Below are 11,853 nucleotides of genomic sequence, written 5' to 3' on the forward strand. Positions count from 1 at the left end.
GGTTTGGCAGACGGGTCACATTCACAGAGCACACGTGCTCGGGCCCTGAGTTCCGCCTGTCACTCCAGTGCCAGGGGACAATCTGCAGGGACTTTGCTGGCGTTTCAGTCTGAGCGCCCAGTGGCCGTCTTGTCAGCGCCTCTGCCGTGGGCTCTCAGGCACTTCGTGAAGTGGGGAGCCAGTGGGGGAGCAATTGCATCAGGTCCAGGGAGGGACCTGATTGGTCTGCCCAGGTGGCTCGATTCACTACCTAGAGGGCTGAGCCGGCAGCCTCACTGGGAGCAGCTGCCCTGCCTGCCTGGAGACAGCCTGCCCACCGGGGCGTCTGCACAGCCAGCCATTGGCGGGGCAGCGCGGGGTGGGGCCCAGCCCCCCGGGGACGGTGGGAGAAACGGGGACAAACTCCCTTTCAAGAGGCAGTGTGGGTTTAAAATGCCATCTTGTTCCTCTGACTGCTTTTTCCAGGCTGCTGTGGTAAGATTTTTTTTAAGCATCTCACATGCCCCTCAAGGGCTGCGTCCCCACAGTGTGTAGCTAGGCAGCCATGTATACCCTTCGTCCTCCGCGTCGCTCCTCGGTGTCCCTCTGCCCGAGAGCCGTTCGTTTGCAATGGCTTTGACCACCACCTGGAAAATGCACTTCGCTCGTGATTTTGAGGGGGGAAGGGACCAAAGAATGCTGTGACCGTGTTCTCGCCATACCCTCCCTTTTAGTGTCTTAAATTTCAGTGTATTCGTGTTAGTTTTTCTCAACCTGCTCCTAAGCCTTAATGAACATGGGAGGGGAGTGACAGGAAAAGGCAGTGGATGTCGGCCACCGCACCCCGGGCCCTGGGGATGGAGAGCAGGTGGAGCCATCGGCATCGAAGGTTGTGACTTCTGTGGGATTTCTGTCACAGAAGAAATTCCTGGGTGTTTGCACTTGGTTCCACTGTGAAGCATCCAACCCCAAAGCCACCAGCAGGCCGTGAACAACCCGAACCCCAAAGGCAGGCTCTTGAGAAGCCTCACGTACCCTCAGGTCTGGCCGGGGGCCGGTGTCCCCTGCGTGTCCTGGGCATTTGGAGACCATCACACTGTGCCCCTGCCCGTCGGGGGCGGGGGAGGGGAGGGCACGCACGTCTCGGAAGCGCGCTGTGCGTGAGCTGTTTTACTCGGTTTCGTTTTTATTTCTGAAAAACCCGAAGTCGTTCATCTGTGCGTGCCCTCTTGGCATGTTGCAGGATGTTAAAGTCTTTAGTGAAGACGGGACGTGCAAAGTGGTGGAGATCCCAGCAGACATGACGGCCAGGGACCTGTGCCAGCTGCTGGTGTACAGGAGTCACTGTGTGGACGACAACAGCTGGACCCTGGTGGAGCACCATCCGCACCTGGGACTAGGTAGGACCGCGCCCGGGAGCACGCGCCGCGCGTTCGGTAAAGGCCACCACGGCCAGATGCCAGACATGGCACTGCTGTGTCCCCGCCCACATAGCAGCATCTCCGTGTTGTCCTCCGTGCGACGGCCCCTTCTCGTTCTCCTAAAACCCCTTCCCGACCCCCGGCCCTCTTCCCCGGAACCTTGCTCTTGGTCGGGTCAGCGGGAAGTCCCCAGGGCTCAGACACAGCGAGAAGGTTCTCCCTGCGAGTTAGCCGTGAGATGCGTGTAGGGCTTGAGTCCCACCTGTGGTCTGTGGAGGGAGCTGGCGGTGCCCTGGGGAGGGCCGGTCCCTTGCAGGATTGTGGCATTACTCTGCGGAGAACAGCTCGTCCACCTGACGGGAGCACGGGGTCCGTGGTGACAGTCTGCAGGGGAGCAGGGAGGCCCACTGGGCATCGAAGCACACCACAGAGCAGGCCATCTCAGCTGGAGGCTTATGGTGTGTCTGTGAGCTGGTTCACGTGCTTCTGCACAGTGTGTGCGCACGCGCGCGTGTGTGTGTGCAGAGACCAGGGAGATATTTTGAGTCATGTACTATTTACACAGTTTGGTGAGGTTTTGCGTTTTGTTTTGTTCTGCTTTTTGCTCAGGAGGTCTATTTCAGGCAAAGAGTTTTTCAGACTTTTGTTCAAATTCTTATCGGATAAAGCGTGGTGCTTACAAAATCATAGGTACGTATTAAAAACCAGAAGCTTCTGTAAGACAACAGCCATATGTCTCTCCTGTGTCTTGAAGGAGAGAAAACCCACCCAGACTACAAATTTCTCCCCATGCTTCGAAATTTTTCTCGTGAACCTTTTTGAAAGTGTGACGGCAGATAAACTCCACCCCTGGTAGTGGGGTCTCCCTCATAGGCCTGAGTGACCACAGGCTCTGCGGCCGGCTGGGCTTGCGATGAGGGGCTGGCCGTGGCATGGCGGTGGGCGGTGGGATGCTGACGCCAGGCTGGGCGACTCAGGATTCTGCTCAGGACTCACAAGTCCACTACACTCTAAGGCAGAGAAGTAAGATTTGCTTTTTCGAGGCGTCCAATTTTTCAGGATTTTTCATGGGAAGCAGGGGGCAACACAGATGCTGGACTTCGTTTCAGGAAAGTGGGAGCCGCGGACGCCCTTCGAGCCGCGCCTGGCTCTGCCGCTCGCATGGGCAGCCCTCTGGGACGCCGGCTGCCGCGAGCACGCCAGCGTTACCAAGGCCCCTGTGATGACATGAAGTCTGGATGGCGGCGTGCCATCCCCAGAACAGAGCCACCCAAGGGCCTTTGAAAAGACATGCTTTTAGAGTCATGGAGAAAATTAGAGCTGAAAAAAGGGGGCTTTGAACCGATGCTGTCGGGTGGCTTTCTGCCAGCTGTGAAGACGGGTGCCATGGACACTCGGTGGCAGACCGAGGCCGGACCCCGTGCCCCTGACCCCTGCTGGCCGCCGCGTCCCCACGCGCAGAGGGTGTGCAGAAGGGGATTACAGAGGGGCTTTGTTTTCACCTGCGGGTGTCTGGGGCCTCCCTGGCGTCCCCAGAGTGACCCAGCTTGCTCCTTTCAGGGTCCGCTCCCCTCTGCCCGTCCCCCTGGGGCCAGACGATGGGGACGCGTCACTCTCTGTTTGCCCTGCTGGGCACAGCTTTCCTGCGCGCTTGCCTGGCAGGCAGGAAGAGCTGGGCTTGGAGGACGGGCGCCTGCATAGCCACGTGTCCCCATGTCCCCTTAGAGCTGGTGCTTCCCACTGGTCATGGGGCGACCCTCACGGTCCATCGGAGACAAAACGCCGTTTGCTCTGGAATTAGACCCCTGTCTTGGCCTCTCTTAGTAGCTGTCATCTCACTTTTTGATTTCTCCTTGTTTTACCTGATGAAAAAACATTTTTAATTCTCTTAACCACCCAGCATCAGGTTAGCCAGTGGCTGTTGTTTTTCTGCCCTCGAACTACAGAAGCATTTTCTCTGAATAAAAAATCGCAGAATTCATCGATCTGTGTTCCACCTGGAAAATCCATTTTAGATGGCGCTGAGCCAGCCTCATTCTTGAAAGTGAACGTAAGCGTTGAAGTCTCAGGCCCGGCCGGGCTGGACGTCTCTGCCCACCCCCATCCCGGGAGGCGCAGGGCCAGCAGACAGCCCCCCACCCCCCACTCCACAGCCAGGTTCCCGTGGGCCTGTCCCTAGTGCTGGTCGGCCCTTCCCGGGGGACTTTCTGGCGGTCGTGGGGAGGAAATTCCTGTCCTTGGCAAATTCGGGCTTTAAATATGTTTTCACAAGAAAGCTTTCCTTGTAACATCGACAGCAGGGCCGAGCGAGCCGCTGCGTGCGGGCGCGGCCTGTCTCGGACCAGCGCCCGGGGACAGTCGTCCTTTGTAGTCAGAAGTTCCCCTTCCTCGTTCTGGGATGGCTTTGACTGAGAACGCTTTCTCTCTCACCTTCACCCTTCCTTGAAGACGGGACTTCCCTAGGGACTCCCAGCTCGGCCGTGGAAGAAGGTGGGCGGGGGCTCTGAAGGGCCACTCGCACTCTCGTGCCCCTTCCGTCCGGCCACTTGGGCCTCTGTGCACGTGCTGAGGATGCCGTGGATTTGCTCACATTGCCTGTTCCGCCACTAGCGTGGATAGTTCCCTGCCATCACCCCACTGCCCGCCCCCCGCTCCCGTCAGAGACCAGGGGAGGGGGCGTGACCTGCTCCCGGTAGAGCCTGGTGTCCAGACAGCGAGGGGAGCCCCTTGCCAGGGGCCAGCACTGCCACCGCAGACACTCCGAAGCAAGGGCGTGTGTGCGAGTCAGTCTGCGTGGCGAGTGTCCTTGCCGCGCTCGGGACGCCCTGGCGTGGCCGGCGTGCCGCGCGGGGCCCCACCGGCCGTGCTCCGGGAGCGTGTCCCCTCTCCGGTCTCGCTGCGGCCTTGGCCTCCGAGCTCCACGTCACTGCCCCCCACCGCCCGGCCCTCCCACGGGCCCCCTGCTCAGCGTCCGGCCTCCGCCCTTCGTCTCGGACGTTTCCCAGGTTCCACAGCCCGTGATCGTTAGAAGAGTCGACGTTTCTTAATTTTAGAGCGAAGTGATTGGCTGCGAGTCTTGATCGACCCCTTCCTTAATTTTTGTTGACGTCAAATTGAGAGGAATGATGTGGAAGGGAGGCCCGACCCGAGCGCCCCGCGTTACTCCTCTCAAGCCCTCTCGCGCCCTTGGTAGCACGCTAGAGAGACGCGCAAGTCGAGTTCCGCTCTCGACCCCGTCTTCGCCCGGTGGGGGGTTGCCGTGCTGCCTGCCTCGTCTCTCACTTCTCACACGTGCTTTTCCTCCCAGAAAGGTGCTTGGAAGACCATGAGCTGGTGGTCCAGGTGGAGAGCACCATGGCCAGTGACAGTAAATTTTTATTCAGGAAGAATTATGCAAAATATGAGTTTTTCAAAAATCCCATGGTGAGTCTTATCTCCTCGGGGTTGGGGTGTGGAACTCTTGAAAACCTTGCAGTTGATACTTGGGTTTACCAGGAGTAAATCGTAAAATAACTGACCGAGACCCCAGGGGCAGCTGACCGCTTGGACCAGAATTGCCGTCTAACTGAACACGCCTTGCTCAGGGCTCGGCCTCTGATGTTTAATGAGCACCTTCGTACTGGCCCAAGGCCATCACGCGTCCCCCGGCGGGGACAGTGGGAGCGAGGGGTCGTGTCTTGGTAGGAGAGAGGACAGGGGCTCTTAAGTTAGAACAAACTGGCCAAGTACTCAGCAGGATAAGTACTCATTCTCTGGAGAGAGCAAACGTTACTTGTGATTACTGGTGAAGGGAGAGTAGAGAAATCAATGTCCAGGTGTGTTCAGCTAGTCTCTGGGGCTTTTCTCTCTTTCCTTGTCTACTCTTTTTTTTGGTGGGAGGTGAGGGGCACGTGTCTTGAACACGTCAGGGGGCCGCACACCTGCCGCCCACAGGCACCTGTCCCGAGTCGCAAGGCAGAGCGTGGAGACCCAGGTGGAGGCCCACATAGCGTAGCTGCTTTTTACTTGAAAGAAATCATTCCGATACCTGTTTTGGGTGAGGCGCCAGGAGAGGCTTTTCCACGGCACCGTGCTCATTTGTCTCACGCCCCGTACCTGTGTCGCTGAGTTACGATGCGTGGCAGCCCTCTGCCTCAGCGACACTGTGAGACACGAGTTCCCAGTAGACGTGAGATGCTCAGCACCTGCATTCAGCATTTTAGGAAACAGTAGAGCCTTTTGAAGCGGATGTTTCCACTGTGTGACCAGGGGCTGAAAAGGACGGCCATTTTCCATGCAAGCGCACGCAGCCGTCACGGCAGGAATGTTTTTAGAGCTGGCACACCTCTAAGTAAGTGTGTTTTTCCCCGCTTCGAACCTAACTTTTAACATGTTTGTTTTCCCATTTCCTTAGAATTTCTTCCCAGAACAGATGGTCACTTTGTGCCAGCAATCGAACGGCAGCCAGACCCAGCTTTTGCAGGTACTGGGCGGGAGTGGGCACCTGGGTCCCAGGGACCGCCCTGGAGCTGTCAGGGCACCTTGCGGACACTTGGAACGATCGCATTCTTGATCACGGTCACTCGGAGCGGCTGCATCCCTCACCGCGGTCGGCCTCGGCCCCTGACAGGGCTCGGAGTGACCGAGCGCGAGTGCTAACTTGGAGCACTGCGTGTAGCCAGGCTCGGGGTGGAAATGGCGTTTGCACACGCAAACGGGGTAGAAAGGGCATTTGCACACGCCAAGAGCTTCCCCCGCCTGGGAAGCAGTCTGAGCAGAGGGCAGGACGGAGAGGCCGCGGGCCCTCCTAGCGCACCTCGGAGCGCGGACAAGGGCGAGGACGCCCATCTTAATTGTCCCTCTGCTTCCTGAGGCCTTTGCCCACCCCCTGTCCAGGGCTGGGAGCAAAGGCCGTGTGCACTCACGGCCGAACCCTGCTGTTCCTAGGCAGCGGGGCGCAGATGAGGGACAGGGCTGCTGCGCCCCAGACGTGTGTCTGTTCGCAACGGGTTAAGCGAGAGAGAAAAGCTTACGCGCACGACACCGGGCATAAGAGAGCCCACTAAAACGCGGTCCCCACAGAACCCGACCGGCGGCGCCCTTCCCCTCGTGGTCGGGCGCCAGACTTGCCTCTGCCCACGAGACAGGGCCCCAGAGCTCCGTGCCGTGGCCTCCCCCGAGCCTGCGGTCCGCGGCACCCGGCAGGAGTTGCAGGCGACCGTTAGCTCTCTCAGCTCCTGCACGGTGATGGCGGGACGGCCAAAGGCTCTTTTAACTTGATATGTGGTGGCCTGGCCTGGGCGGGTAGGGAGGGCGGCGGGCACAGTGATCTCTTGAGACTCCAGAAGGACTGGCCCAGGTGCCCCAGGACTCTGTCCAGCTGGCCACCCCACCTGCGGGCGGAGCCATGTCCCCTCTCAGTCCAGTGGAAAGGACCCGCCGTGCCACCTCCCCGGCCCCGCTCCCACAGGCCACAGGAAGACGGGCGGCCCCTGGGAGCAGTTAGCCGGGACGGGGCGGGGGGGAGGTAGGGCTCCTGTCAGGTGCTCCTGGCGCTTCCCCCCCCCCGCCCCGCCCCATGATCAGACAGGGCATTTTACGGAAAATAGAAGAAAAGGCAGGACGTGTAATCGTGCTGGCCTACGGGGAAACATGGAGCTTTGTGCTTGTCGTTGGTGTTGAGAAGGTTCATTTGCTCGTCTGTGTTTATGTACCAGTTACATTCTACGCGACATCAATGTAGAGGGGATTTTTAAGGTTTTTGAAAGGAAGCATATTGTTTGAAAACTCAGCTTGACCAAAAGAAGAGTATTTTAGTAGTTCAGTAAAATGTCGGTGGGTCAGCGACGCCTCCGTGTGCCGTATAAGCGCATCTGACTGTTGGCCTCGCCCTCCACAGACCTTCCTGAACACCAGCAGCTGCCCCGAAGTCCAGGGCTTCCTGCACGTGAAGGAGCTGGGCCGGAAGTCGTGGAAGAAGCTGTACATGTGTCTGCGGAGGTCAGGCCTTTACTGCTCCACCAAGGGCTCCTCAAAGGTGAGTGAGCAGCCCCCACGTGGCCACACACGCGGGGGTCCGGAGCGCAGGGCGGCTGCATTGTCAAACACACCTCAGGCTCCTCCGAGCTTGGGACAACTCATTAGGCTAATTGTGTAGCCGCTAAACTGGGAGTTGCCTGCCTGCGAGTCTGTCTGACACCCCAGGAGGTAACTGGGACCTAGGAAGCCCCAGGCCACATCAGCCCTCCACCCTGGGCCACTGTGGCCGTGGAGACGAGGAGGCAGGAGACGGTGGATCACGGCCACCCCCGCACCCACTCCGTGCTGCCGTAGATACTGTGTGGGCGAAATCGCTGTTCGTGGACCCTCCCAGTGGGACGGACGAGGAGAGCTGGAGGCCAGCTGCGGCCCCCACAGAGAGCCGGGGCCGAGCGGGCCGCCCGCGCTGGGGCTCCACGGCGCCTCTGCTCCTCATACCTACTCTCTGTCGGGTCCACGTATGCCCTGCAGCTGGAACCGTGCCCAGCTGACCTTGGCCATGCGTTCGCCTCTGAGAGCTGAAGTCTCTTCTGCTCTTGCCTGGAGGAGGAGGGGGGAGCGGGTGTGACCCCAGGCGGGGCTGCGAGTAAGTGCTGGGCTGATTCAGTGCAGCTGCCGAGGACCAGAGCCAGAGAGGAGGGAGAGGAGGGTGTGGGCGGGGGCCGGGGCCTCTGCACGGGGAGGCCTCCCGCCTGACGCAGGGCCTGCAGGGAAGGCTCCCCACCGCCCAGCTCTTCTCTGCGGCTGACTCACGCCCTCTGAGACGCCTGCAGCCTGGAGCAGGAGGCAGAGCTGGGCTGGGGAGTGGAGGAGAAGGGAGGGTCCAGCCCGCTGTGAGCGAGCCGCCCGCACGCTGGGACTCTGAGCACACAGCACAGCTAGGTCGGTATGGGTCCTGCTTTTTGAGCGTGTGCTCTTAGCTTTGACCTTCAGAGTCCAGATTTTCTTCCATTTTCACGCCGAATTTTTGGTTTTGGAGCTCTGACGTGGCAGAGCGTAGGATCCATTCCGGCGGTCTCCTGTCTGAGAAAGGGAGGGGGCTTTTTGGCGGGGCAGGAGGGTCTGGTCTTCACATAGCATTTACCACACAGCAGCTGTGAGCTGCAGACCTGCGGGGAAGGTGCGCCGAGAGCCCGCAGGGCCCCTGGGTGAGCACGCACGTGCTCCTCTGGGCTGTGCGGGAGTGCTCCCAGTCACCTAGGGCCTTTTTTGTAGGAGCCCAGACACCTGCAGCTGCTGGCTGACCTGGAGGACTGCAGTGTCTTCTCCCTGATTTGTGGCAAGAAGCAGTACAGCGCACCCACGGACTTCGGCCTCTGCCTTAAGGTATGCGCCCCCCCCCCCCGCCCCAGCCCCGTGTGCACCCTGCCAGCTGACGCTCACAGCTCACGTACCGCTGGAGCCTTTGGAATTCAAACAGTAAATCCTTCTCTTGGTTGTTGCTTTTTTTTAAACAGAAACATAGTTTCACACTGGATGTATTCATTCATGGAAAAATACTCTTTGTGTCCTTACGATGTATCAGTCCCCAAGTAGCTCAGACGCCCAGAGGAAAGCAGGATGCTAACAGCTGTCCAGGGCCCCGGTGGCCTAGGCTACGGCTTTGGCCCCTGGAACTGGGCTGTAGCCTTAGCCCGGGAGCGGGGAGAGCCTCCCCGCAACGCGCTGGGTGGCCTCCAGGGTGTGGGTGAGCCGATGCCTTCTATGTGGGCTTCTGGTCACTGGGATACGAGTGACTCCAGCACTACTGTCCCTCCGTGTGGATGTGAGTGGGGGCACATGATCACGTATTTGCTCATACAGGCACATGTGTGTTTCTACATGTGTGCGCACACATACACAAACACAGGCGCTCATGTGCACACATGTGCACACAGACATGCCTGCACACGTAAACACACATGTGTGTGCGTGTGTGCATGCACACACATGTGCGCACAGACATGTGCATACGGGAGCACACACAGACACACCTATGGGCAGGGCCCGCCCGCTCTCCTCCCCCGGGAGGTCGTGCTGATGTCGGTCATCTCAGTACTAAGTAAAATTTGCCGGGCACTCCCCGGGCGCCATGTCCTGCTAAGGGTTTGGCCTCCGTCCTCTCACCGAGTCCCCAGGCGCTTACGGGGCAGGAAGCCGCAGCCCGGCGCTCGCTCGTCTCCCTGCTGAGCCATTGCTCCGCCCGTCCAGGGGGGCACAGGGAGCAGGAGCACCTCCTGTCCTGACACCGCCCCGCACCTCCCTGCACCTCATGGGCTGCAGGTAACGGGGTAACGGGGCCCCCTCAGAAGCAGCCTACAGCGGAGGTGCAGGGAGGCCCCATGGCCCCGGGAGGGGCTGGAGGTGGAGCCAGGCGCCCCTCCCCCCACACACACAGGCCCAGGCGGAGCCCTCCCTGCGGAGCCCTCCCTGCGGATCCCGCAGCCTGGGCCTCAGGCAGGGTGGTCACTCCTGTCCCTCGCTCCCCCTCCAGGCTCCCCAGGCAGAGAGCTAGATTGGCGTCTGCCCAGCATCGCCCCGCCTCTGAGGTCAGAGGGCTCAGGCAGAGGCTCAGCCCAGCGGCCCCCCTGCCCCAGACGAGCCTGCCCTGGGTGGGGCCCCCGCCCTCCGCCTGTGCTGACCCCTGACCCGTGGGCTGCTGGCCCGCGACAGTCCCCCTTCTCTCCAGTGACGGTGACGTTGGAGTTACACTGGGCCCTGTGTGGGGCCGTTCCAGGGACAGCTCAGGCCCTCCCCAGCCCGGGCCGGGGCCCCTCCCTCACCAGCTCCTCCGCGGGCCAGGGCCCCTCCCCCGCCGCGGCCTCCTCAAGCCCCTCCCCCCGCGGCCTCCTCAAGCCCCTCCCCGTCACGCCCACCACATTGTCCTGCCCGGGCGGGCTGGCTTTCCTGCCTGTGTCCACTGAGCCCCCCAGTGGAGGACGGCTGAGCGCGCAGCCAAGCGGCAGGTCCAGGAATGGAGATGCTGAGGACAGGGGGCGGGGACACCTGCTGGCCTGTCAGGGTGTCGGCTGCCGTCCAGCACGAGTGGGGCCCAGCTCTGCTGGGACGCCAGTGAGTTTCTGACCCTTTCTGATCCGCTGTGCTGCACTCACTGGGGCTCCCTTTACCTCCAGCCCAACAAAGTCACACACGAGGCGAAGGGGCTGCGGCTGCTGTGTGCGGAGGACGAGCAAGGCCGTGCCTGCTGGCTGACCGCCTTCCGGCTGCTTAAGGTACCCGCGCGTCCAGCCTCGGGCCCTCTGCCCCGCCCCGCCCCGCCCCGCCCGCGTGCGGCGTGCTGGGCAGAGTCACGCATCCCCCGGGGTGTCAGGAGCTTCTCACAGGCTTTGTGGGGGGCAGATCCCAGCCCATCCCGCTTGGGCACGGCTGACATTTGGGGCCGTGAGGGCCGCCCGTGCGTCGTAGGACACTCAGCCGTGTCCGGCCTCTCCACTGGATGCCGTAGCACCCCCAGTGGGTGAGACAACCACACACATCTCTAGACATCACCAGGTACACCCTGGGGCTGGGCGTGGGGGACACCCCTGGTGGAGACACCCCTGGGCTAGAGGGACAGGAACAGCAAGGTGAGGGCCAGGACACGGGAGCAGCGTTCCTCGGGAGGGTTCATTGTTTTCATGACCAATCATCGGCGTCCCAGCTTCCTGAAAAGCTGGGCCGTGAGAGACACGTACCCCAGGGGAGAGTGTGTGTCCTGACTAAGTTCTGAGGGGAATCCATGCATGGGACCGGGTCAGCAAGTGCATAGCACTGGCCAAAGAGACCACTCAGCCTGCAGCGACCTCCGGCGCCAGGGGCGGCACAGACGTGGCGGTCCGTTTCCCGCAAGACGCTGCGGGTGTGCACACATACTCGCGTCTGCAGTCACGTGTGGTTATGAAGTCCACGCAAACTGCAAGTTAGCCGACCGAGACGGACCTGGCCGCGGTCCAGGGGTCGAGAGGAAAGTCCGTGGCCGACACATACAATGGTCTCAGAAACTTGTTACTACAACCCCGACCCACGTGGAAGCTTCCAGCTCCTCTGAGACTCGGGGAGCCACCTAAAGGAGCGAGCAGGAGGCCGAGGACACCCCTCGGAGATGCCGCGAGCCTGAGCTCCGAGGACAGGCATCCCGTGTCACTCTCTGCCCCATTTTTGCCACTGATAAAACAAAAGGGGACCGAAATTTAAATGTTACTGTTTCGTAGTAGAGGAAGACCTGTTTGCATATGTGTCATGGGCTGCTCCTTGAGAAGCCAGATTTAACCTAAATGCCCACCGGTGGGGCTGGTAGATGCCTTACCGTATACCCACTCACAGGGGGACTCTGCAGCTATGAAAAGCACTGGCTAGCTCTCTGGGTTCCCTTGGGACAAATGGGTGTGTCGCCAGCAGTTAGAAAGCACAGTGCTGAGTGTGCAGCGAGCGTGCGGTGTGCGAGGAGGGGGAGGAA

The 11,853-nt window shown here is 60.6% G+C and overlaps 1 protein-coding gene across 1 annotated transcript in view; it reads left to right on the plus strand.

The window, feature by feature from the left end:
• Positions 1-11,853, plus strand: part of LOC105303564 (growth factor receptor-bound protein 10) — a 43,551-nt gene that overhangs the window by 20,333 nt on the left and 11,365 nt on the right. Inside the window, exons 4-9 of the mRNA XM_023521606.1 lie at positions 1,002-1,379; positions 4,708-4,823; positions 5,794-5,862; positions 7,279-7,416; positions 8,634-8,744; positions 10,532-10,630. Coding sequence (XP_023377374.1) covers positions 1,002-1,379; positions 4,708-4,823; positions 5,794-5,862; positions 7,279-7,416; positions 8,634-8,744; positions 10,532-10,630 — 911 coding nt within the window. The remainder of the gene's footprint in view (positions 1-1,001; positions 1,380-4,707; positions 4,824-5,793; positions 5,863-7,278; positions 7,417-8,633; positions 8,745-10,531; positions 10,631-11,853) is intronic.

Source organism: Pteropus vampyrus, unplaced genomic scaffold (genome assembly GCF_000151845.1).
Source record: "Pteropus vampyrus isolate Shadow unplaced genomic scaffold, Pvam_2.0 Scaffold308, whole genome shotgun sequence".
Classification (NCBI taxonomy): Eukaryota; Metazoa; Chordata; class Mammalia; order Chiroptera; family Pteropodidae; genus Pteropus; species Pteropus vampyrus.